This window comes from Chiloscyllium plagiosum, chromosome 3 (assembly GCF_004010195.1).
Source record: "Chiloscyllium plagiosum isolate BGI_BamShark_2017 chromosome 3, ASM401019v2, whole genome shotgun sequence".
Classification (NCBI taxonomy): Eukaryota; Metazoa; Chordata; class Chondrichthyes; order Orectolobiformes; family Hemiscylliidae; genus Chiloscyllium; species Chiloscyllium plagiosum.
The window spans coordinates 121029883-121054812 of record NC_057712.1 but is presented as its reverse complement, the minus strand read 5'-3'; the positions used below and the strand labels follow the sequence as shown (position 1 = coordinate 121054812).

Genomic DNA, 24930 nt, shown 5'->3' with positions numbered 1-24930 from the left:
GGAGATTCATTATAGGGTTTCCAAAAGACATTCTATAAAAGGTATATACAAGCTGACAAACTCATGGTATTGGGGTAATATATTACCATGGATAGATACACTCCACATATCAAAAAAATGGCTACAGACACTGGATACAACAAAACTATGGACTCTGAAACAGTCCGGCAATAGTATTGAAGACTCATGTTCCAGTACAAGCCGTAACCCTAGCCAAGCAATTCCAATACAGCTACAAATCTGGAATCTCCCCAATGTAGAAAATTGCCCAGAAATGTCCTGTCCACAAAAGCAGGACAAATCCAGCCCAGCAATTACCACCCTATATCAGTCTTCATGGGAGTCAATAGCATGGCTGTATTATCAGAGGATTAGTAATCCAGACCCAAGTGACCCTCTGGGGATTAAGGTTTGAATTTCCCCACAGCAGATGGTAGAATGTGATTTTATTAAAATCTGGAATTAAAACGTAGTCATTAAAATCTGTTTCAATAATGTCCTTTTTTGAAATGAAATTTGCTGTCCTTACCTGCTTTTGCCTAAATGTGATTGTGGCAATATGATTAACTCTTAACTGTATTCTGAAATAGTCAAACAAGCCACTCAATTCTAGAAACCACTTAAAAATCTCAAAAAGGAATGAAACCAGACTAATTTCCTGGTATTCACCGAGGGAAGAGAAGTGACAATGCCATTCTCAATCCTCTCGACACAGCAAAGTCCTCCTTTCTGACATCTAGGGGCTGGTGCCAAAATTGGGAGGGCCATTTGTCAGACAAGTCAATCAACAGCTTGACATAATCATACTCTGAACATATTATCCATACAATGTCCTAGACAACAACATCAGCAACCCAGAATAGTCCTGTCCCACCATTAGGGTACAGCCACTAGAGGCACAGGCAAAATGGTACACAGTTGGGACAGAGTTACCCTCTGAGTCCTCGACAGTGACTCTGAAACCCACAAAATTGCATGGCATCAGGTCAACATGAGTAACAAAACCTCTCTGGATCAGGAACGTCAATGTCATCACCAACAGCAGCTTGACAGCACAAGTACTGATCAAGCTCATCACGTTAAAGGACACTGCTGCTCGACTGGGTCTGCAGGAAGTGAAGGAACCAACAGAAGGGAAAAACATACTGGACTTCATGCTCGCTAGTCTGCCTGCAGCAGATGCATCAGTTCATGACAATTCTGTTACAAGTGACCACCACACAGTCCTTCTGGAGTCGAAGTTTCCTCTTCATATTAAGGATAGTGCCATTGTGTGGCACTACCAATGTACTACATAGATTTGAAACAATTGTACCAACTGAAGACAAGGCATCGATGATGCACTGTGGGCCTTAAGAAGCAGCTGACTCAGCTCCCCAACATTCTGCAATCTCATGGCCCAGCATTTTCCATTATAAAAGCCAGGGGATCAACACTGATTCAATGAAGAATGCAAGAAGGTGTACCAGGAGCAGCACCAGGCAGACCGAAGAATAAAGTCTCAACTTGTTATCGATGAAACAGGTCTATTTGCATGCCAAACAGAAAATGGTAAGTGGGCCATGTAATTCTACAATCAATAGATCAGATCGAAGCTCTGCAGTTCTGTCACATTCAGTCTTGAATGGTGGTACTCAATTAAACAACTCACTGGAGGATGAGGCTTTATAAGTATCCCCATCCCCGATAATAGGAGAGCCCAGTACCTTTATGCAAAAGATACAGCTGAAACATTTTCAACAATCTTCAGCCAGTGAAAGATCCATCTCGGCCTCCTCCAAAAGTCCCCAGCAGCACATATGTCAGTCTTTAATTCACTCCAAGTAATCTCAATAAATGATGGAATGCACTGGATACTGCAAAGGCTATGGGCCCTGACAACATTCCAGCAATAGTACTGAAGACCAGAACTTGTCGCATCCCGAGCTAAAGCTGGTCCAGTTCAGCTATAAAACCAGTATTTAAACAGAAAGTGTGGAATATCACCCAGATATGCCCTATAAACAAAAAGAAGGACAAATCAAACCAAACCAGTTCCTGTTCCCATCAGTGCACTCTTAATCATCAGAAAAGTGAAAGAAGGTGTCATCAACAGTGCTACCAAGCAGCAGCTGCTCAGCAATAACCTGCTCACTGACACTCAGTTTGGGTTCCCGCAGGAATTAAGGGCTACGGGGAGAATGCGGATAAGTGGAGTTGAAATGCCCATCAGCCATGATTGAATGGCGGAGTGGACTGGATGGGTCGAATGACCTTATTTTCACTCCTATGTCTTATGGTCTTAGGGCAACAAAGTTCCTGACCTCATTACAGCCTTGGTTCAAACAGGAACAAAAAAAGAACAGAATTCCAGAATTAAGACGAGAGCCTTTTACATCCACCAAGTGTGGCATCAAAGAGCTCGGGCAAAACTCGAGCCAACTGGAATCTGAGGGAACGTCTTCACTGGTTGGAGTCATACCTGACACACGGGAAGTTTGTTGTATTTGCTGGAGGTCACTCATCTCAGCTCCAGGATATCTCTGCAGGAGTTCCTCAGGGTAGTGTCCTAAGCCCAAGCATCTTCAGCTGCTTCAGCAATGGGCTTCCCTCTTTCATAAGGTCAGAAGTGGAGATGTTCAGGAATGATTGCACAATGTTCAGTACCATTTATAACTCCTCAGATACTGAAGTAGACCATGTCCAGATGCAACAACTAGAAAATATCCAGGTTTGGGCTAACAAGTGGGAAGAAATATTCATGCCACACAAGTGCCAGGCGATGACCATCTCCAAAAGGAAATGTAACCATTGTCCTTGACATTCAATCCCCCACAATCAGTATTGTTGGGGTTATCATTGGCCAGGCAATGAGCTGAACCACCCATATAAATAACGTGACTACAAGAGCAGCTCAGAGTTTAGGAATCCCACAGTGAGTAACTCACCTATCTTCCCAAACTTGTCCAGCATCTACAAGGCACTAATTAGGAGTGCGATGGAATATACTGCACCTAACTGAATGACTGCAACTCCAACACTTAAGGTGACTTGACACAAGCTAGGCAGTGACTTGCTTGGGACAAGAATCACAAACATTCATTAACTCCACCACTGATCCAGTCGTGTGTACCATCTACAAGATATTCACCAAGGCTCCTTAGACAGCACCTTCCAACCTATGATCACTATCGTCACTATCGTCTCGAAGGACAAGGGCAGCAAATACATGGGTAGAACACTCTCTGCAAGATTGGAAAAAATTCTCCACTGGTTGGAACAGAACTATAACAAAGGAAGATGTTAGTGACTGTCGAATGAAGGTCCATCATTTTTAGCCTGAGGATATCACAGCAGCTCATCTCCATCTTCTTTAGAACAATTAGAGATGGGCACCAAATACTGACCTTCCATGAACAAGTTAAAAAGTTTGCTAATTACCACGAAACAAACTCTAGTAGATATGTCATTTTTAACTTGGTAAACAATAACCAGTGGAATTTCAAGTCTGAAGGATCAATAATTTATTCCATATTCATGACTTGGATGAAGGAACTGACTATGGTAATCACAGTTCCTGGTAAAACAAAAATAGATAGGTCAACAGGTGACAACGACAACAGTAGGCTACTCAGCCCTTCAAACCTGTTCCATCGTTCAATAAGATGATGGCTCTACATTCCGGCATTTCCAGTAATCTTTCATCCCCTTTGTAATCAAGAATGTATCTACATCGGCCTTAAAAATATTTTAAAATCTGATGTGGAAGAGCCGGTGTTGGACTGGAGTGGACAAAGTTAAAAATCACATCCCCAGGTTAGAATCACCAGGCTTATTTGGAAACACTAGCTTTCGGAGCACTCTGAAAGCTAACATCAGTGGTAACGCCATCAGAGAGCTTCCGGATGAAGCACTGGTGGCATGGCCAGCTTTTTATTTAAGTGTTTAAGTTTCCTTGGGTTGACGACGTCATTTCCTGTGGTGATGTCATTTCCTGTTCTTTTTCTCAGCGTGTGGTAATGGGATCCAAGTCAATGTGTTTGTTGATAGAGTTCCGGTTGGAATGCCATGCCTCTAGGAATTCTCGTGCGTGTCTCTGTTTGGCTTGTCCGAGGATGGATGTGGTGTCCTTTCTCATCTGTATGTAAGGATATTAGTAAGAGAGGGTCATGTCTTTTTGTGGCTCGTTGATGCTCATGTATCCTGGTGGCTAGTTTTCTGCCGTTTTGTCCAATGTAGTGTTTGTTACAGTTCTTGCAAGGTACTTTGTCAATGACATTAGTTTTGCTAGTTGTCTGTCTCGGATCTTTCAAGTTCATTAGCTGCTGTTTTAGTGTGTTGATGGGCTTGTGGGCTACCATGATGCCAAGGGGTCTGAGTAGTCTGGCAGTCATTTCCAAGATGTCTTTGATGTAGGGGAGAGTGGTTTCTGGACGTGTTTTGCCTGCTTATTGGGGTTTGTTACTGAGAAATCACCTACACAGTGTATTCAAAAAGAACGGGTACCCAATGAACACAGTCTGCCGATTTCTCTGCAACAAACAAGCAGACAAAACGGGTCCAGAAACTCTAGCCACTCTCCCCTACATCAAAGACATTTCGAAAATGACTGCCAGACTACTCAGACCCCTTGGCATCATGGTAGCCCACAAACATACTAACACACTAAAACAGCAGCTAAAGAACTTGAAAGACCCTATACAGACAACGAGCAAAACTAATGTCATTGACAAAGTACCTTGCAAGAATTGTAACAAACACTACATTGGACAAACAGGCAGAAAACTAGCCACCAGGATACATGAGCATCAACGAGCCACAAAAAGACATGACCCATTCTCAGTAGTATCCTTACATACAGATGAGGAAGGACACCACTTTGACTGGGACAACACATCCATCCTCAGATAAGCCAAACAGAGACATGCACGAGAATTCCTAGAGGCATGGCCTTCCAACCGGAACTCTATCAACAAACACATGGACTTGGATCCCATTTACCATTCCCCAAGACGTCGCCAACCCAAGGAAACCTAAACACTTAAATAAGAAGTGGGCCATACCACCAGTGCTTCATCCAGAAGCTCACTGATGATGTTACCTAGTATGGTGACAAAACGTCTGAAAACGAACCTTCTAGCTCAGTAGGTAGAACTACATCGAGAACCTTAACCTGAGCTACAAATCTTCAAAAAACTCGCTATAACCTGGTGTTATGTGATTTTTAAACTTTAAAAAATTCTGCATCCACTGCTTTTTGAGGAAGGGAGTTCCAAAGACACTCAATCCTCAAAAACAAAATCCTCATTTCCACCTTAATGGAGAGGTTCATTTTAACTATGATCCCTAGTTCTAGATTGTTCCACAAGGAAACACCTTTCCACATGCCCCCAACCCCTGGCATACTACATAAATCTCTTCTGATTCTTCTAAACTCCAGAGGATACAGGTCTAGTCTTTCCTCATAAAACAATAAAGATTCCTCCAAATGTTGTGAGGAGGACCCAAAAAATCTGTAAAGTGATGTACAGAACTTTGATAAATCTGCACTTTGACTACTAAATACAGTTGTGATTTCCATAAGGAGTAATATACTTGCATTGGGAGGAGTTCAAAGAAGGTTCACTGGGTTGATTCTTGGGATGAAGGATTGTCTTATGATAAAATGTTGAGGTTGGGCCTAATATTTGAAGTTTATAACAAAAGGAGGAGATTGTAATGAAACTCAAGATGCCAAGGGCGTTTGACAGGGTAATTACAGCCTAACAGAGAGCATAAATGGATGCTAAAACTGCAAATATTGTAACATTTGTATCATTGTTACTGGTCTTTGAAGGAAAAGAGTTTGCCTTTATCTACTGCCTTATCACATTCAAAAGTACTTTATTCGATTACTTTGTGTTGCAACTGTTCAACAATTTACTAACCACTCCCAATCCATTAACGGGTTTAACTGACTGAATATTTGTGCAAACTACTGATAACAATCTTCCACAGGAATAAAGGTTTTGACTTTGAATGGTGATGATTTGGTTAGATAGTTGGCTTTGCAACAGTTGATGACACATGCTCCTTAACGTCACCCTTCACCTAAATTCGCAGGGAATTTGATATCAGCCTGTGTCTCCAATCTCAGCCTTTATGAACCTTACTTTCCCTTGACCTGAGCGTGTGTAGGCTTTGGCACTTCTGAGGTCTCAAGTCTCAAGCAACTGTTAACATCCACCAGAAGCAGGCAGGATCTTGGTCTATCATTTGAAATTGAGGATCACGCTTGCTGCAAAGAAGAACTCGTTCACTTCTATACTAAAACAGATATCTACGAATGACCTGTCTCCATGCTGTAGGGAGCCTAGGATTCTATGAATAAGTGATAGACAGCCAGAAGCACAGTTGGAAACTTCTAACATGAAGGCAAAAATATTAACAACAGAGCCAAGTAGACACACATGTATGACTTAGGGAGGGGAGTCAACTGCAAACTGTGGTGAGAAATGGTCTGAATCTAGCAGGATTTATATTCTCTCAAAACATACATACAGAGGCATTTACAGCCATTGAATGGTGCTATGCAGCTATAATAAATGGTGCAGCATTTATACTGTACAGTACCCTTGATGTTATGCTGCAGGCTGGGAATTCAAGACTGAGACCTCAGTTCCCACCACAAAACTTTGTGAAACTGAAGTCAATGAAATCTGGTCATGCTTGAGTTAACACCAGGAAATAACCAAGAAAGTCTTCAGTTTGTCATTAAAAACTCCCAAATGGTTGACTGATGTCCTTTGCTGACCATACCTAGTCACACCAAGACATGATTCCAGTCCATAGTTAGACAAGTGATTCTTAATACACTCAGTATACTTTGCTCACCCAGAGTTGCTCTATGCACCGGGGTTGGCCATGTTTGAATCAAGTTTGCCTTGAAAGTACAAGTTCTGTTTTCTCCCAACCTTCATAGCATCCCCTACCATTTACTCATGGTTGCTTGAGCATGCCTTGCAATTAAAGACTGACAAATTTTGGAAATAGATATTTCTTGCATTTGTGGGTCCAAATACATCGCACAGTGAGGGCAATATTTTGAAGGTCTGAAAGTTATATTTCTGCTTCATTTGCTGACTTAAACCACATGAAATCTGGTTTGATTTTAAAAATAAAATTTGTTCAAAAATATAAATGAATTTGATAAAATAAATGCAAAAAAGCTGCTTCCTTTAGTGGAGGTTCTTCACACAACCTTAGAGTTAGGCCGCTCAGGAGGGGAAGCTCTTTTCAGACAAGGATGATATAATTTCAGAATGCTCTCTTCCAAAGGGATGGGGATATTGGATCAACTGAGATTTTCAAGACTGGGTGGTAGACTTTGATTTGGATATTGGGGATGTGGACAAAGGCATGCAAATGGAACAGAGGTACTGATCATCCCCCAATCTAAAGAACAAGATGGTAGAGGAGTAGGGCGGCCAAGCACAAGGCTCGTCCACTTTCTTTCTTTTTTCTCTTTCTTCTTTAAAGCATGGAGCATGGCAGGCGAAGGAAGAGGCCTTCAGTGGCAGCAGCAGCAACACCAGGACGAGTTGGCTGCAGCTCCACCACAGCCCGGGGTCTCCTAAACTAACAGGCTGGGCTGAGGCTCCAGGTCCGCAGCTAGGCCCGAGCGTCTGAAGAAGCTGAAGCATCAGTGAAAGGGACAGATGGCGGATTGGAGGCAGCGTCTGAAGGAGTGTCAGATGGGGAATGGGAGATATGGAACCCACACATCCCCATGCTCATGGCACCAGCTTGAATGCGGTCGTGGGAGTGGTAGTGGTGGAGGCCCATAACTGAGACCCCAGAGCCTGTTACAGAGACCCAGCAGCAACTGGAGGGCAGTGAAGGACAAACAAGAAGAGAGAGGAAGGTGAACTCTACTACAGTAAAATCTTGCATTATATTCAGTGTTTCAAGATGGCACCGGAGCCTGGCAATACTTTGTACATAACACATGAAGAAACACTCTTCACTGGATTTTTATATACAGGATAATAATAAATCTAAATCTAATTAATTAAATGCCAGGACAGCCTCTAAGTATTGAGCACCAACACAATAACTGCAGTATTTTCCTTTTGGTACCTGAGCCCCCCCAAATTGGACCAGAAAGAAAGCAACCTGCTCTGAATTAACCATTGAAAAATTACCAATGTGAACTCTTTGCAATGTTTGCTGTGATGTTTGAGAGCCAGCTGACTAGCACGGAGTGTTTCTTAACAGAACCATCAAGGCAGAGAACTCAGGGTTTAGTTTTTAAAATTTTGTTTCTACAAAATGTGCTTACTGCTATAAATTTACTTTTGCAATACAAAATCATGATCAAACCTGCAAAAGCAGTTTAAATTAATCTAGATGCATGAATACACTTTCACAATGGCAGATGAAAGCCAGAGGGCAATCTCTGCAACTCCATTCACAGGCTCAAACATGTGGTGTGCATGTCATTAACACCTGTCCCTCTGGCTGGGTCCAGTCTTGATGTGCAGGGAGCACTAACATAGCAAGCTCAGGCCCAAAAGCACATAGAAAGCCACCTGCTCCCTAATTAAACTGAAAGCTCTGGTAAATCAGGAGATCTATTTGGCCAAGCAAGTATCAGCTCTTTACATGTCTTCACTACTGAACTAAAAATGCCTCTCTCATCATCATCCAAGATGGCGGCACAGTAGGACTCCTCAACTAGAGCCCATCCACTCCTTCCGTTCCTTTTCTTCTTTTCTCTTTTTGTGTTTTCTTTTCCTTCTTACGTGCTTGAGCCTCCAGTGAAGTTATCGCAGACTCCTGGCATCAGCGTGGATGTCCAGCCTTTCCTCCCATCCTTGAGCCTCCTGTAATGGTAGACTTTTTATTTCTTTAGTTTATCAAGTACAAATTCTTCAGAAAAAATTAAGCATCTGTACCTAGGTATCTTTGTACCTAAGATGATGTCGTAATGGTGTGTAAACCTTTCACTGCACTCGTATGAGTACATGTGACAATAAGGCTAATTCTAATTCTCTCAGTTTTGGCATCAGTTCCTGCTTGTAGACAGGCACCTGGATAGTTCAGGTACAGCACATATATTTCAGCCATAGCCCATCTACTCCTGCAGAATTAATGACACATGAATATGAGTAGAAAATATACAAGTGTTCATTTGCAAGTGAATTTTAAAAAAAAAACAAACATAAATAATTGAGTTCAGTAAACTACTGCCAATGATTTTCATGGTTGACTGATACAAATGAAGGAGGAGGGGAAGTATGTTCCGTTAAACAAACAATCTCAAACGTAATCATTACATCAGTAGGAGGCTGTTTGACTCATATTATTGGCATTCAGATTACTGGGAAAAATGTTATCCAATCTATGCTTGATCAAAGTGAGGGAAGGAGCTGGACTTAAAAAGTAACACAAATAACCTGCTCACCGACTCACAGTTTGGGATGTGCCAAAAGCACTTGACTCCTGACTTTATTACAACCCTGATCAAATCAGGAACAAAAGCTGAATTCCATAGGCAAAGGGACTGTCCTTAACATTAAGGCCTCATTTGACTGTGTTGTGGTATCAAAGGTGCCTTAGCAAAACTCTCCAATGCTCGAGGTTATACCAGCACAAACAAAATCTGGTGTGGCTTTTGGAGGTCAATCATCTCGGTTCCAGGCCATCACGCAGGTGGCTTACCAATTCAAGGGCAGTTGGGAAAAGGGTTATAAACACTGTCTTCTGGATTAGTGGTGCTGGAAGAGCACAGCAGTTCAGGCAGTATCCAAGGAGCAGCGAAATCGACATTTCGGGCAAAAGTCCTTCATCAGGAAACACTGGCCTGGCATGTGAAGATCATATCCGGTGAACTAATAATATGTTAAAAAAAAAATCAATTTTCACCATCAATCATTTTTCTTTTCAACCTTATTCTTCTGTTCTTGGGAAATATTTCCTGTTTAACAAAGCTTCATTGAAACCTTCTCACTGAACTGCTGCCTTCCTTTTATAAATCACACATACCCCCAGTAACATGTTTTTAAAATAAAGCCAATCTTAGTGGAGCCATGGCTCTCAACCTCCATCACTGCCAGCACTACTTATGGCTTTCAGCACAGCGAATGACAAGAAGTGAAACAGTACAGAATTCTGGGAACAAGATTAACTGGAAAAAATCTCATCTCTCCACAGCCTAGCCTCAGAATCAGCAAACTAACAGCACGACTTGGAAAGACTCATTCATTGTGGGATTTTGACTTAGAAATGTTTTCTCTCAATTGAAAACAGATAGCAGGAGGTATATAGTTCCCACAAGAATGAGACCACTTTAAGGCGTTATCCTGCTGTATTCCCCGATAAATGGGATTCAGATTTTGCTTCCAAGAAATGGTTAAAACAAAAATCTGATGTCACCCATCTGATTGAAAAATAATATGAAGCATATTTAGCTTTTGCTTATGTTTCAAGAAAATCACATTTCTAAATCACTAAGAATAGTAGGGAATTTCAGAACAGCTTTGTTGCAGATTTGTTGCATGTGATTTCATTTTGTCTAGTGTGCAATAACATTGCAATGACAGTTCAGCTGGGGCTCCAGTATTCTGTTGTATCCACAGTCGAGTGCTCCAATGTTTCCTCTTTGACGTACCATTGTGAACTCTCTCAACCATCAAGTACTCATCAGTAAGAATGAAGAAGCCTGCATTAACATAGCACCTGTTGAGTCCTCAGGACACCTGTAACCAAGAAATTTCTTATCTAAGCGTTGTCACTGTAACAAGGGCCCGCAAATTGAACAGATGGTCAAATTAAATGGTATTGTTGGAGGGATGAATATTGGTCAGAAGGGCAGATAAAGTCTCCTTTTCAAATACACGGGTTCTTCAATTTACAAATGTCAAACTTATGAACGGGATCACATACAGTGGTGTAATTTTAAAGATCTGACATACAGAGTTATGAATGGCTATTTTATTTCACTCTGCATTTGTTCCAACTAGTGTACAAGTCAACATGCAAACAGACTCCAGAGAGAAACCCGTTCACAACCCAGGGACTGCCTGTAATATTCTGGGATGTTTTGTACCAACATGAACTGGCAAATCTCATACCTTAACTGAAAGACAATACCTCTAGCAATGTAAAACTGCCTCAGTATTCAATTAAAGTGTCAGTTTAGATAAACAGTTCTAATTTCAGGAGTATTCTAAACTAAACCAGCCATATAGACAAAAATAAAAGATCAAAAGGAGGAAAAGAGAACATGAGGAGTTTTGTGACGACATGTCAACAGATTAACATCAATACTAAGCACTGTAGTTGTGTCAATAGTTACCTTACGTTTTGGGGATGGATTTACAAGATTAACTAACTGCAGAACTGCACAAGGTGAAACAGATAACAGTTGTTGCAGTAGGAAGATCAAGTCCACCAGTATCTCCAACAATGCTATGCATTCACAACTCCCTTTGATCTTCCCCTTCCTGAAGCTGAATGATCTGTGCTCAGCAAAGAACTTGGCATTTATTCCTTCGTAACCCCACCTCAATTAAGTTTGGGCAGGATATGACACTGATCTGCTTTCTGTTGTGTACAGCTGCATGCCCGCTTTTTTGAACAGAAGTCCTCTGCCCACCACACAGACCCTTTCAACCACCTCCAATACTCACCCTGAATCTGGACCCCTCCCTCTGGCCATTTACGTGCATGCGATCTTTTCACTGAGAACTGCCAACGTGACACCAGTTGGCTTAATCTCTCTGCTCCCCTCATCCACTCTAATCTCTCTCCCTCCAAGCTTGCTGCACTTTGTTTTCTCTCAGGTACAACCCTGAATCTGTTATCATACTTGCTGATAAGGATGGTGACCTTTACCTCACAGATGGGGGCGTGCCAACTCTCAGACACTTCCTATACCAATAACCAACAAAACAAATGGCATTTACAAAATACCCTGCAAGGACAGTAACAAACACTACATTGGACAGACAGGCAGAAAACCAGCCACCAGGATACACGAACACCAACTAGCCACCAAAAGACATGACCAGCTATCACTAGCATCCTTACACAGAGACGAAGAAAGGCACCACTTCGACTGGGACAACACATCCATCCTAGGACAGGCTAAACAGAAACACGCATGGGAATTCCTAGAGGCATGGCATTCAAACTGGAACTCCATCAATAAACACTTCAATTTGGACCCCATTTACCAGCCTCTGAGAAAAAGAACCGGAAATGATAGGACCCATCTTAACAGATCAAGACACATAAATAGAAAGCAGGACAGAAAACCAGCACTTCACCAGAGGTTAATGATGATGTTACCTAGCATGATGATGAAATGTCGGAAAACAAATCTTCCAGTTCAGCGAGCAAACCTACAACCTGAATTCCTACCTCCCCCTGGACTACGAGTCCACTGTTGAATATCATGCTGTCATTGAACTCATCTCTTCTGGAGATCTCCCCTCCATTGATTTCCATCTCAGTTTCTCCCCTCCCGAAAAGCCACCTGAACAGTCTCCTTCCACTACACCCCTCCTCCACCTGCCTGAGCTCGTTCTCACTTTGAACAAAGTTTCCTTTAATTTATTTAATTTTCTCCAAGTCTAAAGGTGTGGCTATGGATACCTGCATAAATCCCAGCTATGCCTGTCTCTTTGTAAAGTCTATGGAGCATTCCTTGTTTCAATCCTATTCTGGCCCCCATCCACACTCTTTCTCTGAGATATGATGAGGACCAACAGGGGGGTTTCCGGCTCTCATCCAGAATTGGAAAGACTAATCAGTTTTGCTTCCAGTTTCCAATCTTCTCTCACCTTCACCTGGTCCATCTTGGACTCTTCTCTTCCTTTCCTTAACTTCCCTGTTTCCTTTTCCAGAGATAGATTGTTTAACAAATATCCATTACAAACCCACTGACGCCCACAGTTACTCTGGCAAGGGTCTTCCTCACACTCCACTTCCATTTCATTCTCCCAGTTCCTCCGTCTCCTCAGCAACAGTTCCACTGATGGTGCCTTCCATTGGGCAGCATCCAACAATACCTCCTTTGTCCTCAATCAAGATTTTCAAACCACCCCCCTCACCTCATCAACCACTCCAACCCATCTCGTACACATCTGCTGTGAACCCTTCACTGCTTCCCAGAACAATAATATGATATCCCTTGTCCACACATTCCACTCCACCACTCTGCACATCATCCTCTGCCATTTCCACCATCTCCAGTTGGATGGCACCACAAAACATATATTGCAGTATGATGTAGGGGAAGTAGACCATGCAGCCCATCAAGTCCACTCTGTCATTCAATGAGACCATGAGGATCTGTTGGTCCTCAATTTCACTTAACCGCTTTGTCCCCATAACCCTTGATCAGATTAAATATTTCTCTATGTCAAGCCTTGAATATATTTAATGACCCAGCCTAAACAGCCCTCTGTGGTAAAGAGATCACTACTCTCAGGGAAGAAATTCCTCACCCTTATCCTGAGACTATGCCCCCGGTCCTAGACTCTCCCACAAGGGGAAACAATCTACCCTGTCAAGTCCCCAAAGAATATTGTATGTTTTAGTATGGTTGTCTCTCATTCTTCTAAGCTCCACAGAGTACATATCTCATAAGACAGCCCCTCCATAATGGGTGTCAGCCCAGTGAACCTTGCTGGTACTGCTTCCAATGCCAGTATTTTTTTTTTCTTAGATGAGGGACCAAAAACCTTTCCCAGTATTCCATCTGTGGTCTGACTACTGTCTTTTATAGTTTCAGCAAAACCTCCACTTTTACACATAAGGGAAGGCAATGATGTAGGGGTATTATCACCAGACTATTAGTCCAGGGACCCAGGCTCAAAACCAGCCATGTCAGGTGATTGAAATTGAATTAAATAAAGACCAGGGTTGAATTTTCTAATGAAACGTTGCCAATTGTTAGTAAACCAGATGGGTTTTTCCAATGTCTGGCATAGATGTGACTCCGGATCCTCAGCAATGTGATGGACTTTCAACTATTCGCTAGCCAATTAGAGCTGGGCAATAAATACTGAACTGCCTCATGAATGAATAAAAAAAACAAACTCCATTTCCTTTGAAATAAAGGCCAACATTCCATCTGCCTTTCTTATTATGAGCTGAAATTGGATGCTAGTTTTTTGTGATTCATGGGCATTGCAAGTGTACATCTAAATGCTACTAAAATATTGGGAGGGTTTCTGTCTCTACCACACTACAGGCATTATGTTTCAGATTCCCACAACCAGATATCCTAAATTAATCCAGTCCCATTTGCCAGCACTTGGCATATCCCTCTAAACCTCTATGCGTGTACTCATTCAGATACTTTTTAAAATGGTATAATTGTACCAGCTTCCACCACTTCCTCTGGCAGCTCGTTCCATACATGCACCACCCTCTGAGAAAAAACTTCCCCTTAGATCCCTTTTAAATCTTACCCCTTTCACCCGAAACCAATGCCCCCTAGCTCTGGACTCCCCAAATCCAGGGAAAAGACCTTGTCTATTTACTCTATCTATGCTCCTCATGATTTTATAAACCTTTATAAAAGGTCAACCTCAGCCTCTGACGTTCCGGAGAAAACAGCCCCAGCCGATTCAGCCTCTCCTAAAAGCCCAAACCCTCCAACCCTGGCAACATCCTTGTAAACCTTTTCTGAACACTTTCAAGTTTCACAACATCCTTCTTATAGAAGCCCAAGTAATCCTCCAAAAGCTAGTACTTCCAAATAAATCTGTTGGACTATAACCTGGTGTTGTGTGATTTTTAACTTCTTCCCACAGAAGGGAGACCAGAATTGTACACAATATTCCAATCGTCTGCTTCAGCCAAAGTAAACCCAGTATATCCAATTGTTTTTCATAAGTAAGACCCTCCAGCCCAATCAACTTCCTGGTAAATCTCCTCTGGACCCTCCAAAGTGCAATCACATCCCTTCTATAAAAGGTAAATTCCAGAACTAGGAGCAGTAAAATAACTGTATAAAAGGTTGGTCCGGCCACAGCTAGAATATTGTGTGTAGTTCTGTAACTTACTCTATGCCATGGCTAATAAAAGCAAGTGTTTTTAACAGACTTTGAGGGAATGGCAGATTGTTGTGCAAAGGACAGGTTAATAAGTGACTGACTGGAAGAACCTGAACACTTCACTAGAGAGTCCGCCATTTCTGTTTTTCAGCAGCAGCAGCAACAGCTCAGAGGGCAGGAGCTTGGACCAGGGGCCTGTCGTGAGCGGTGAATCACTGATTTGAGCTTTTACATTTGACATCAGAGAGCAGAGGTTTCTGGGAAAAGAGGGACTTTTTTTAAAAATTTCCGTCCAGCTATATAAGGGGACTATCAGGGATGGCAGTGCAGAGAAAGGAATGTTCCTCCTGCATGATGTTTGAGGTGAGGGATGCCATTAGTGTCCCATCCAAATACATCTGCAGGAAGTGCACCCAACTCTCCCTCCTCCAAGACCGTGTTAGGGAACAGGAGCGGGAGCTAGATAAACTTCGGATCATTCGGGAGGCAGTGGCTGTGATTGCTAAGAGTTAGAGGGAAGTAGTTATTCCTAGGCACGACGAAAGCTGGGTGACTGTTCGAAGGAGGGAAAAACAGTCAGTGCAAGGATCCCTGTGGTCGTTCCCCTGAAAAACATGTATACCATTTTGGATACTGTTGAGGGGGACGACTTACCAGGGGTATGCAGTGGGGTCCAGGTCTCTGGCACAGGGTCTGTCCCTGTTGCGCAGAAGGGAAGGAGGGAAAGGAGGGGAGTGTTAGTCATTGAGGACTCAATAGTTAGAGGCTCAGATAGAAGGCTTGTTGGGAACGAACGAGACTCACGGTTCATGTGTTGCCTCCCAGGTGCCAGGGTCTGTGATGTCTCGGATCATGTCTTTGGGGTCCTGAAGGGATAGGGTGACCAGCCCGAAGTCATGGTCCATGTAGGTACCAACAACATAGGTAGAAAGAGGGATAGGGTTGTAATGCAGGATTTCAGGGATCTAGGGTGGAAGGTGAGAGCTAAAATAAATAGAGTTGTTATCTCTGGTTTGTTACCTATGCCACATGATAGCGAGGAGAAAGTGAGGACTGCAGATGCTGGAGACCAGAGTTGAAAAATGTGGTGCTGGAAAACACAGCAGGCCAGGCAGCATCAGAGGAGCAGGAGAATCGACGTTTCAGGCATAAGCCTGAAGAAGGGCTTATGCCCGAAACGTCAGTTCTCCTGCTCCTCGGATGCTGCCTGGCCTACTGTGTTTTTCCAGCACCACATTTTTCAACACATGATAGCGAGGCAAAGAATAGGGAGAGATATCCGCTGAACATGTGGCTGCAGGGATGGTGCAGGAGGGAGGGTTTCAGGTACTTAGATAAATGAGGCTCATTCTGGGGAAGGTGGGACCTCTACAAACAGGAGTCTTCACTTGAACTAGAGAGGTGCTAATATTCTGGGTGGGAAATTTGCTGGTGCTATTTGGGTGGGTTTAAACTAGCTCAGCAGGGGGATGGGAACCTGAGCTGTAGTTCCAGTGCACAGGAGGATGAGTGTAGGGAGGGCATGGACAGGATTTCACCATCACAGGAATGTGTTGGCAAACAGCAAGCTGTTTGAAGTGTCTCTACTTCAATGACAGAAGTATCCGAAATAAGGTAGGGTGAGCTTGCAGCATGGATAGGTACCTGGGACTTCGATGGTGTGGCCATTTCGGAGACATGGATAGAGCAGGGTGAGGAAAGAATCTTGCAGGTTCCAGGGTTTAGATCTTTCATTAAGAACAGGGAAGGTAGTAAAAGAGGGGGAGGTGTGGCCTTACTAGTCAAGGATAGTATAACGATGGCTGAAAGAAGTTTTGACGAGTACTCGTCTACTGAGGTAGTGTGGGCAGAGGTTAGAAATAGGAGAGTCACACTGCTGGGAGTTTTTTTTATAGGCCTCCGCAGAATTCCAGGGAGGAGGAGGAGAGGATTGGCAACATGATTCTGGGTAGGAGTGAAAGGAACAGGGTGGGTTATTATGGGGGATTTTAACTTCCCCAACATTGACTGGAAATGCTATAACTCAAATATATCAGATGGATCAGTTTTTGTCCAATCTGTGCAGGAGAGCTTCCTGACACACAAGAGGGGAGGGCCACACTGGATCTGGTGCTTGGTAATGAACCAGGCCAGGAGTTTGATTTAGTTGTAGGTGAGCACTTTGGACAGAGTGACTATAATTCAGTTACGTTTAATTTAGCGATGGAAACAGATAGGTGCATGCCACAGGGCAAGAGTTATCAATGGGGGCAAGGACAATTATAATGTGATTAGGCAAGACTTAGGATGTATAGAATGGGGTAGCAAAATGCAGGGAATGGGGACAATTGAAATATGAAGCTGGTTTAAGGAACAAATATTGCATGTCCTGGATAGGTATGTCCCTGTCAGGCAGGGAGGAAGTGATAAGGTGAGGGAACCGTGGTTTACTACAGAAATTGCAACTCTTGTTAGGCGGAAGGAGGCGGCTTATGTGACTATGAGACAAGATGATTGAGATGAGGCGATGGAGAGTTACAGATGAGCTAGGGAGGATTTAAAGAGACAGTTAAGAAGTGCAAAGAGAGAAAACTTTCTATAGGTATGTGAGGAATAAAAGGATGACTAGGGTAGCGAAAGGGTCAGTTAAAGACAGAAGTGGGAAGTTGTGTGTGGACCCTGTGGAGATCGGAGAGGTGCTAAACAAATATTTCTCATCGGTTTTCACTCAGGAAAAGAAGAATATTGTAGAGGAGAAGAATGAGATACGAAAACTTAGACTAGAAAGGATAGAGGTTAGTTACGAAGGAGTGAAAGCAGACAAGTACCCTGGGCCGGATGGGATTTATCCAATGATTCTCTGGGAAGCTAGGGAGGAGATGGCGGAGCCTTTGGCTTTGATCTTTGAGTCATTGTCTCCAGGTTTAGTACCAGAGCACTGGAGGATTGCAAATGTTGTGCCCTTGTTCAAGAAGGGCAATAGAGATGAGCTGAAAATGCGTTGCTGGAAAAGCGCAGCAGGTCAGGCAGCATCCAGGGAACAGGAGAATCGACGTTTCGGACATAAGCCCTTCTTCAGGAATGAGGAAAGTTTGTCCAGCAGGCTAAGATAAAAGGTAGGGAGGAGGGACTTGGAGGAGGGGTGTCGAAAATGTGATAGGTGGAAAGAGGTCAAGGTGAGGGTGATAGGTCAGACTGGGGTGGGGGCGGAGAGGTCGGGAAGAAGATTGCAGGTTAGGAAGGCGGTGCTGAATTCGATGGATTTGACTGAGACAAGGTGGGGGGAGGGGAAATGAGGAAACTGGTGAAACCCGAGTTCATCCCTTGTGGTTGGAGGATTCCTAGGCGGAAGATGAGGCGCTCTCCCTCCAACCGTCGTTTTGTTGTGGTCTGACGAGGGAGGAGCCCAAAGACCTGCGTATCCTTGGTGGGGTGGGAGGGGGAATTGAAATGTTGAGCCACAGGGTGGTTGGGTTGGTTGATCCGGGTGTCCCAGAGGTGTTCTCTGAAACGCCCCGCAAGTAGCCGGCCTGTCTCCCCAAGATAGAGGAGGCCACATCGGGTGCAGAGGATGCAATAGATGATATGTGTGGAGGTACAGGTGAATCTGTGGCGGATATGGAAGTTTCCTTGGGGGCCTTGGAGGGAGGTGAGGGGGGAGGTGTGGGCGCAAGTAGGATATGTGGAACAATCCATCTTCCTTTGAGAAGGTGACCAAGCATGTAGATGAGGGTAAGGCAGTTGATGTGGTGTACATGGTCTTCAGTAAATCCTTTGATAAGCTTACACATGGGAGGCTGTTAGAGAAAATGCAGAGGCATGGGAGAGGGTGATTTAGCAGTTTGGATTAGAAGCTGGCTTTCTGTAAGAAGGCAGCGAGTGGTGGCTGATAGAAAATATTCAGTCTGGAGTCCGGTTACTAGTGGTGTGCCACAAGGATCTGTTTTGGGACCACTGCTATTTGTCATTTTTATTAATGACTTAGATCCAACCTTGGTGGATGGGTTAGTAAGTTTGCAGTCGGTGGAGTAGTGGACAATATGGAAGAACGTTGCAGGTTGCAGGGGGTCTTGGATAAACTGAAGAATTGGGCTAAGCGGTGGCAAATGGAGTTTATTGCAGCTAAATGCGAGGTGATGCACTTTGGGAAGAAAAGTAAGAAGGCAAAGGACTGCATCAATGGAAAGATGGTTGGTAGTGTGGATGTGCAGAGGGATCTTGGGAGTCCATGTACATAGATCCCTGAAAGTTGCCAGCCAGGTTGATAGTGCTGTTAAGAAGGCATACGGTGGGTTAGGTTTTATTTGTAGAGGGATTGAGTTCCAGAGCCATAATGTCATGCTGCAACTATAGAAAACGCTAGTCTGGTCACACTTGGAATATTGTGTACAGTTCTGGTCACCCCATTACAGAAAGGATGTGGAAGCATTGGAAAAAGTGCAGAGGAGATTTACCAGAATGTTGTCTGGTCTGGAAGGAAGTTCTTATGAGGAAAGGCTGAGAGACTTTGACTGTTCTCATTGGAAAGAAGGCTAAGAGGGGATTTGATAGAAATGTACAAGATGATCAGCAGATTAGATAGGGTAGACCGTGAAAGTCTTTTTCCTAGGATGATGATGTCAGCTTGTACGAGGGGGCATAGCTACAAATTGAGGGGTGATAGAATTAAGACAGATGTCAGAGGCAGATTCTTTAGGCAGAGAGTGGTAAGGGCGTGGAATGCCCTGCCTGCCAATGCAATTAACTCAGCCACATTAGTGGCATTTAAACAACCCTTGGATAAGCACATGGATGATGATGGGATAGTGTAGGGGAACGAGCCGAGAACAGTTCACAGGTCGGCGCAACATCAAGGGCCGAAGGGCCTGTTCTGCCTGTATTGTTCTATGTTCTATGAAACACGTGCAAAAAGTGGGTGTAGTGGTCCAAGTTAAAAACGAAAGAGAGTTTCACCAAAAATTTCATGAGTTATTCAGGGATTATGCAAATTAAAATGAGAGTACCACATTCATCTGCGAGATGATGCTATTCAAAAAGGTGAAAGCTAATACTCTTCTTCAGTGAGAGACATAAAATGCAGATTGGGTGACGGTGTTGTGGAATACCTCAGGAATGACTCTGATTTCCCAGTTACTTGACATTTTAATAATCCTCCTTGCTCTCATGCTACCATTTCTGTCTTGGTCTTGCTGCAATGTTATAATGAAACAACTCAAGCTCAAGGATTAATACCTTATTTTCCACTTAGGCACGTTACAGCCTTTCATACTCACATCATGAATTCCACAACTTCAGACCAGTCTGAAATGGATTATCCCGAGACCATGGCCCCTTGTTCTCAACTCCTCCTCCTATCACTCCTTACTACTCTAGTCAGACTCTACTTCACTCCCTCTGTGCCAATCAACCTTAAATTTACTATCGAGTGATATTTAATAACTCTCAGAAAAGCCTTGCCTCAGTGAGAAAGAAAGGCTCTTTGAGAAGAATGCATCATCTGTAGCTAAATAAACAGGTTAAGAACATCAGAATATGCCCTGTACATAAAAAGGACATATCCAACCCAGCCAATCATCAGTAAAGTGATGGAAGGTGTATATCTAGATAGATACTATTCTCGATCATCAGTAAGGTGATGGAAACTGTCATCAACATTGCTATCAAGCAACACCTGCTCACTTACACCCAGTTTGGGATCTGCCAGAACCACTCAGTTCCTGACTTTATTACAACTTTGGTTCAAACATGGATAAAAAAGCAGAATTTTGGAGTTGAGGTGAGTGACAGCCCTCGACAAGGCCACATTCGGCAGATGCAGTATCAAGGAGATGTAGCAAAATCAATGGGCATCGGGGGTAAACTCTCTCCTGATTGGATGAATACCTGGCACACAGGAAAATGGTTGTGGTTGTTGGAAATCAGTATTCTCAGCTGCAGGTCATCTCTGCAGGGTAGTGGTCTGGGGCCTAACATCTTCAACTGCTTTGTGAATTTTCTTCCCTCCAGCACAAGGTGAGAAGTGGGGATGTTCGACGATAATTGCACAATGTCCAGCACCATTCACACATCCTCTGAGACTTAAGCAGTCCATGTTCAAATGCAACAAAATCTGGACAGTATCCAGGCTTGGGCTGACAAGTGGCAAGTAACATTCACACCATATAATGCCAGGCAATGACCATCTCCAACAGAGATAATCTAATCACCACCCCTTGATATTCAACAACTTTACCAGCATTGAATCTCCCACTATCAACAGTCCTGGAGTTACTATTAACCAGAAACTAAACTGGATTCACCAGATACAGTGGCTACAAGAGTAATACTGCAGTGAGTAACTCACCATCTGACTCCCCAAAGACTTGGTGCCATAAGGTACAAGTCAGAAATGTGATGGGATACTCCCCATTTGCATGGATGAGAGTAGTTCTAACAATACTCAAGAAGCTTGGCATCATCCAGGAAAAAGCAGTCCACTTGATTAGCACTGCATCCGCAAACTTTACACCATCCACCACCAATGCTCAGTAACAGCAGTCTGTACTATCTACAAGAAGCACTGCAGAAATTCACCAAAATATCCTCAGGCAGCACCTTCCCAATCCACGAGTACTTCCATCTAGAAGGACTAGAGCAACAGATACATGGGAACACCACCACCTGCAAGTTGGCTTCCAAGCCACTCACCATCCTGACTTGGAAACATATCGTTGTTCCTTCACTGTAGCTAGATCAAAACCCTGGAACTCCCTCACTAACGGCATTGTGGGCAACCTATAGCACGTGGACAGCAGCAGTTCAAGAAGGCAGTTCACCACCAGCTTCTCAAGGGTAACTAGTGATACGCAATAAATGCTGGCCAGCTAGTGATGCCCATGTCCCACAAGAAATTAAAGAAAAGAAACAAAGGTCAGAACATAAAGAAGTTACATAAAAAACTGCTTAGACATTTAATGAGGAAGCAGTTCAAAGAAGGTTCACTCAACTCATTGCTAGGATAAAGTACTAAGCTACACCTAATCAACCATGATTTTACTGAATAGTGGAGCAGGCTTGATGGGTTGAATGTCTTACCCTGCTTCAATGTACAATGTTTCCAACAGGCACTGTCACAAAAATAAACTGAAACAAATAACAATTAAATTGAGTCCACTGTCACCAAACAATATATTAATGGGAGTGGTTTCACATCTCATTAGATAGTGTCAGGGCCTACTCAAGCTTTAAACTCAATTGCTACTGACACTCGCATCTCATTATACCCAACACTTCACTCCAGACATGCAATTCTCAAAACATATTAATTGTTCTGTAGAAATTACAAGACTTACTTACAAAAACTCATTAGATTACATAATATTCCTGATGAGGTTCATTCACAGGTATCCATTATTCTAGATATATAAACCATCTGAACCTCTCAATTAGATTCTAGTCTGTAACCATTCCCAGGTATCCACTATTTTTGATATATAAATCATCTGAACCTCATTTAGATTCTAGTCTGTGATCACTCTCAGGTATCCATTATTATAGATTTATAAGCCATTTAAACCTCTCGATTAGATTCGAGTCTGTGGTCACTCCCAGGTATTATTCGGGCCGGTCCCGTCCACATTAATACCCAGCCAGTCGTATCGATGTTTATCATTTGCAAAGAGTGTCCCTTGCCCCCAGTCAGAAGGAGTTAAGGATGGATATATTTCAGTGACAGGCCCTGAGCTCTGCTCTGCTCTGGATTCTCTCACATTCACGGTGCGGCTGGGAGACAGGTCTGGCCGTTAGTGACATGTCCAACACCGACTGTTCAAATTAAACCCTCTGTGTCATTCCTAACGCCGCAGCTCGCTCCTTTAACCAAATAACAAGAAACTCACAATTCACTGTTGTCAGGAACATCTTCACTCTGCCTGGAGACCCATAGAAACACTTCCGGGTCACATCCTAAAACTCCTTCCGGGGCCCCAAACAATTTTTCTCATTATTTATTTTGCTTTAATTTTTTTGTGCACTGGCTTACGTATATAATTGATAATATTTATTTTAAAAGTTATTGATTTTTACTCATTGACCTCACCTGCGAAGTTGTTTCAAATGTGCAAGTAGTCAGCATCATCTCTAGAGATGGCCAAAGGTTGAGAGACATGAACTCTGTTTCTGTCTGGCACTAAGATGCCAGACTTACTGAGTAGCTCCAGCATTTTCTGTTTTTGTCTTCAAATATTGCTCCACTGTTTTCCATTTTGCACATCGAAAATATTAACCCTTCATTGGCTGTTTACATGCAATTGCACTTTTTAGCAATTTGAAACTCACTGCTTCCACAAAAAGGCACTATATATTTCCACTTTTGTTTTCCAGAAGAGTCCCTGGATGTCCTGCATTTGAGCTAGACACAAACAGCATTGGTTCCTGTTCAGGAAGGATGACACTGAAGGTTTGAGGGTGGAGTGGATTTTCGGCTTAACGTACATCTTTCCAGCCCCTCCTTCCAGTTACCAGCCAGATTTATTCCTCCTGTTGACCTACAAGGTCATACCTACCACCTGTATTCAACTATTAGCACCTCACCACTCTGCCCCTCTCCTCAACCCTTCCTCCCCTCCTCTCGACCTGCAGCTCCCCCTACCTCCACCTCCATTCCTGGGTTATTTCCAAAATGTCGACTTCTTCACCTCCAGATGCTGCCTGGCTTGCTGTGCTTTTCCAGCATCCTGCTTGTTTAACCTAGAGAAGGGACCAGTGTGGCAATGTCCACCACAAGCTGTGTTAGCTCCCATGACTTGCCATTCTCCAGAGGCAAATGCAACTAGAAAATGGCTAGAACAAAGCCCAGGGTGGGCAATGAATGGATGAAAATACAGGCTTCACATTTGCTCAACATTAGGACATTGAAGAGGCTAATACGTGAAGCATGGGTTTGCAAACTCCAGTTACTTTTAATTCATAAACATTTCATTGTATATATGCTCTGCCTGCAGAGTGAACGTGATTATGCATTAAATGAGGTTCTAAGGCAGATGGCACTTTGCCATTGGTGCAAGTTAAAGCAACATAACTATTAGAACATAAGAAGTAGGAACAGGAGAGTAGGCAGCCTGCTCTGCCACTCAATAGGTTTGAGACTGATCTGACATTCCTCCCACTTCTTCCAGACAAAAGGAGTAGCCATGGGCACCCGCATGGGCTCCAGCTATACGTGTCTCTGTTGGTTATGTGGAACAGCCCATCTTCCGCAGTTACACCGGCACCATTCCCCACCTGTTCCTCCGCTACATTGATGACATTATTGGCGCGCCCCATGATCCCACATCATATTCACCAACACATTCCACCCTGACCTTAAGTTCACCTGGATCAACTGAGACACCTCCCTCCCCTTCCTGGACCTCTCCATCTCCATCAGTGGTAACCGATTCAACACTGACATTACAAAATTACAAGGGGCATGAATAGGATAAATAGACAAAGTCTTTTTCCTGGGGTCAGGGAGTCCAGAACTAGAGGCATAGGTTTAGGGTGAGAGGGGAAAGATATAAAAGAGACCTAAGGGGAAACGTTTTCACGCAGAGGGTGGTACGTGTATGGAATGAGCTGCCAGAGGATGTGGTGGAGGCTGGTACAATTGCAACATTTAAGAGGCATTTGGATGGGCATATGAATAGAAAGGGTTTGGAGAGATATGGGCCGGGTGCTGGCAGGTGGGACTAGTTTGGGTTGGGATATCTGGTCGGGATGGACGGGTTGGACCAAAGGGTCTGTTTCCATGCTGTACATCTCTATGACTCTATCACATCTTCTACAAACCCACCGACACCCACAGCTACCTGGACTACATCTCCTCCCACCCTGCCTCCTGTAAAAATGCTATCCCTTATTCCCAATTCCTCCACCTCCGCCGCATCTGCTCCAAGGAGGACCA

The 24930-nt window shown here is 43.4% G+C and overlaps 1 protein-coding gene across 3 annotated transcripts in view; it reads right to left on the bottom strand.

Moving 5' to 3' along the window:
* The window catches only part of mrpl33 (mitochondrial ribosomal protein L33), a 40211-nt gene extending 17249 nt beyond the window's left edge, over positions 1–22962 (bottom strand). The window contains exon 1 of one of the 3 annotated variants that reach the window (XM_043687235.1): positions 22886–22962. In XM_043687235.1, coding sequence (XP_043543170.1) covers positions 22886–22907 — 22 coding nt within the window. In that variant the 5' untranslated portion in view covers positions 22908–22962. Of the gene's footprint in view, positions 1–10630; positions 10687–22756; positions 22815–22885 lie in introns of those variants that run through there. The other 2 variants (XM_043687234.1, XM_043687236.1) reach the window with 2 other exon arrangements.
* Positions 22963–24930: the final 1968 nt, after the last annotated feature.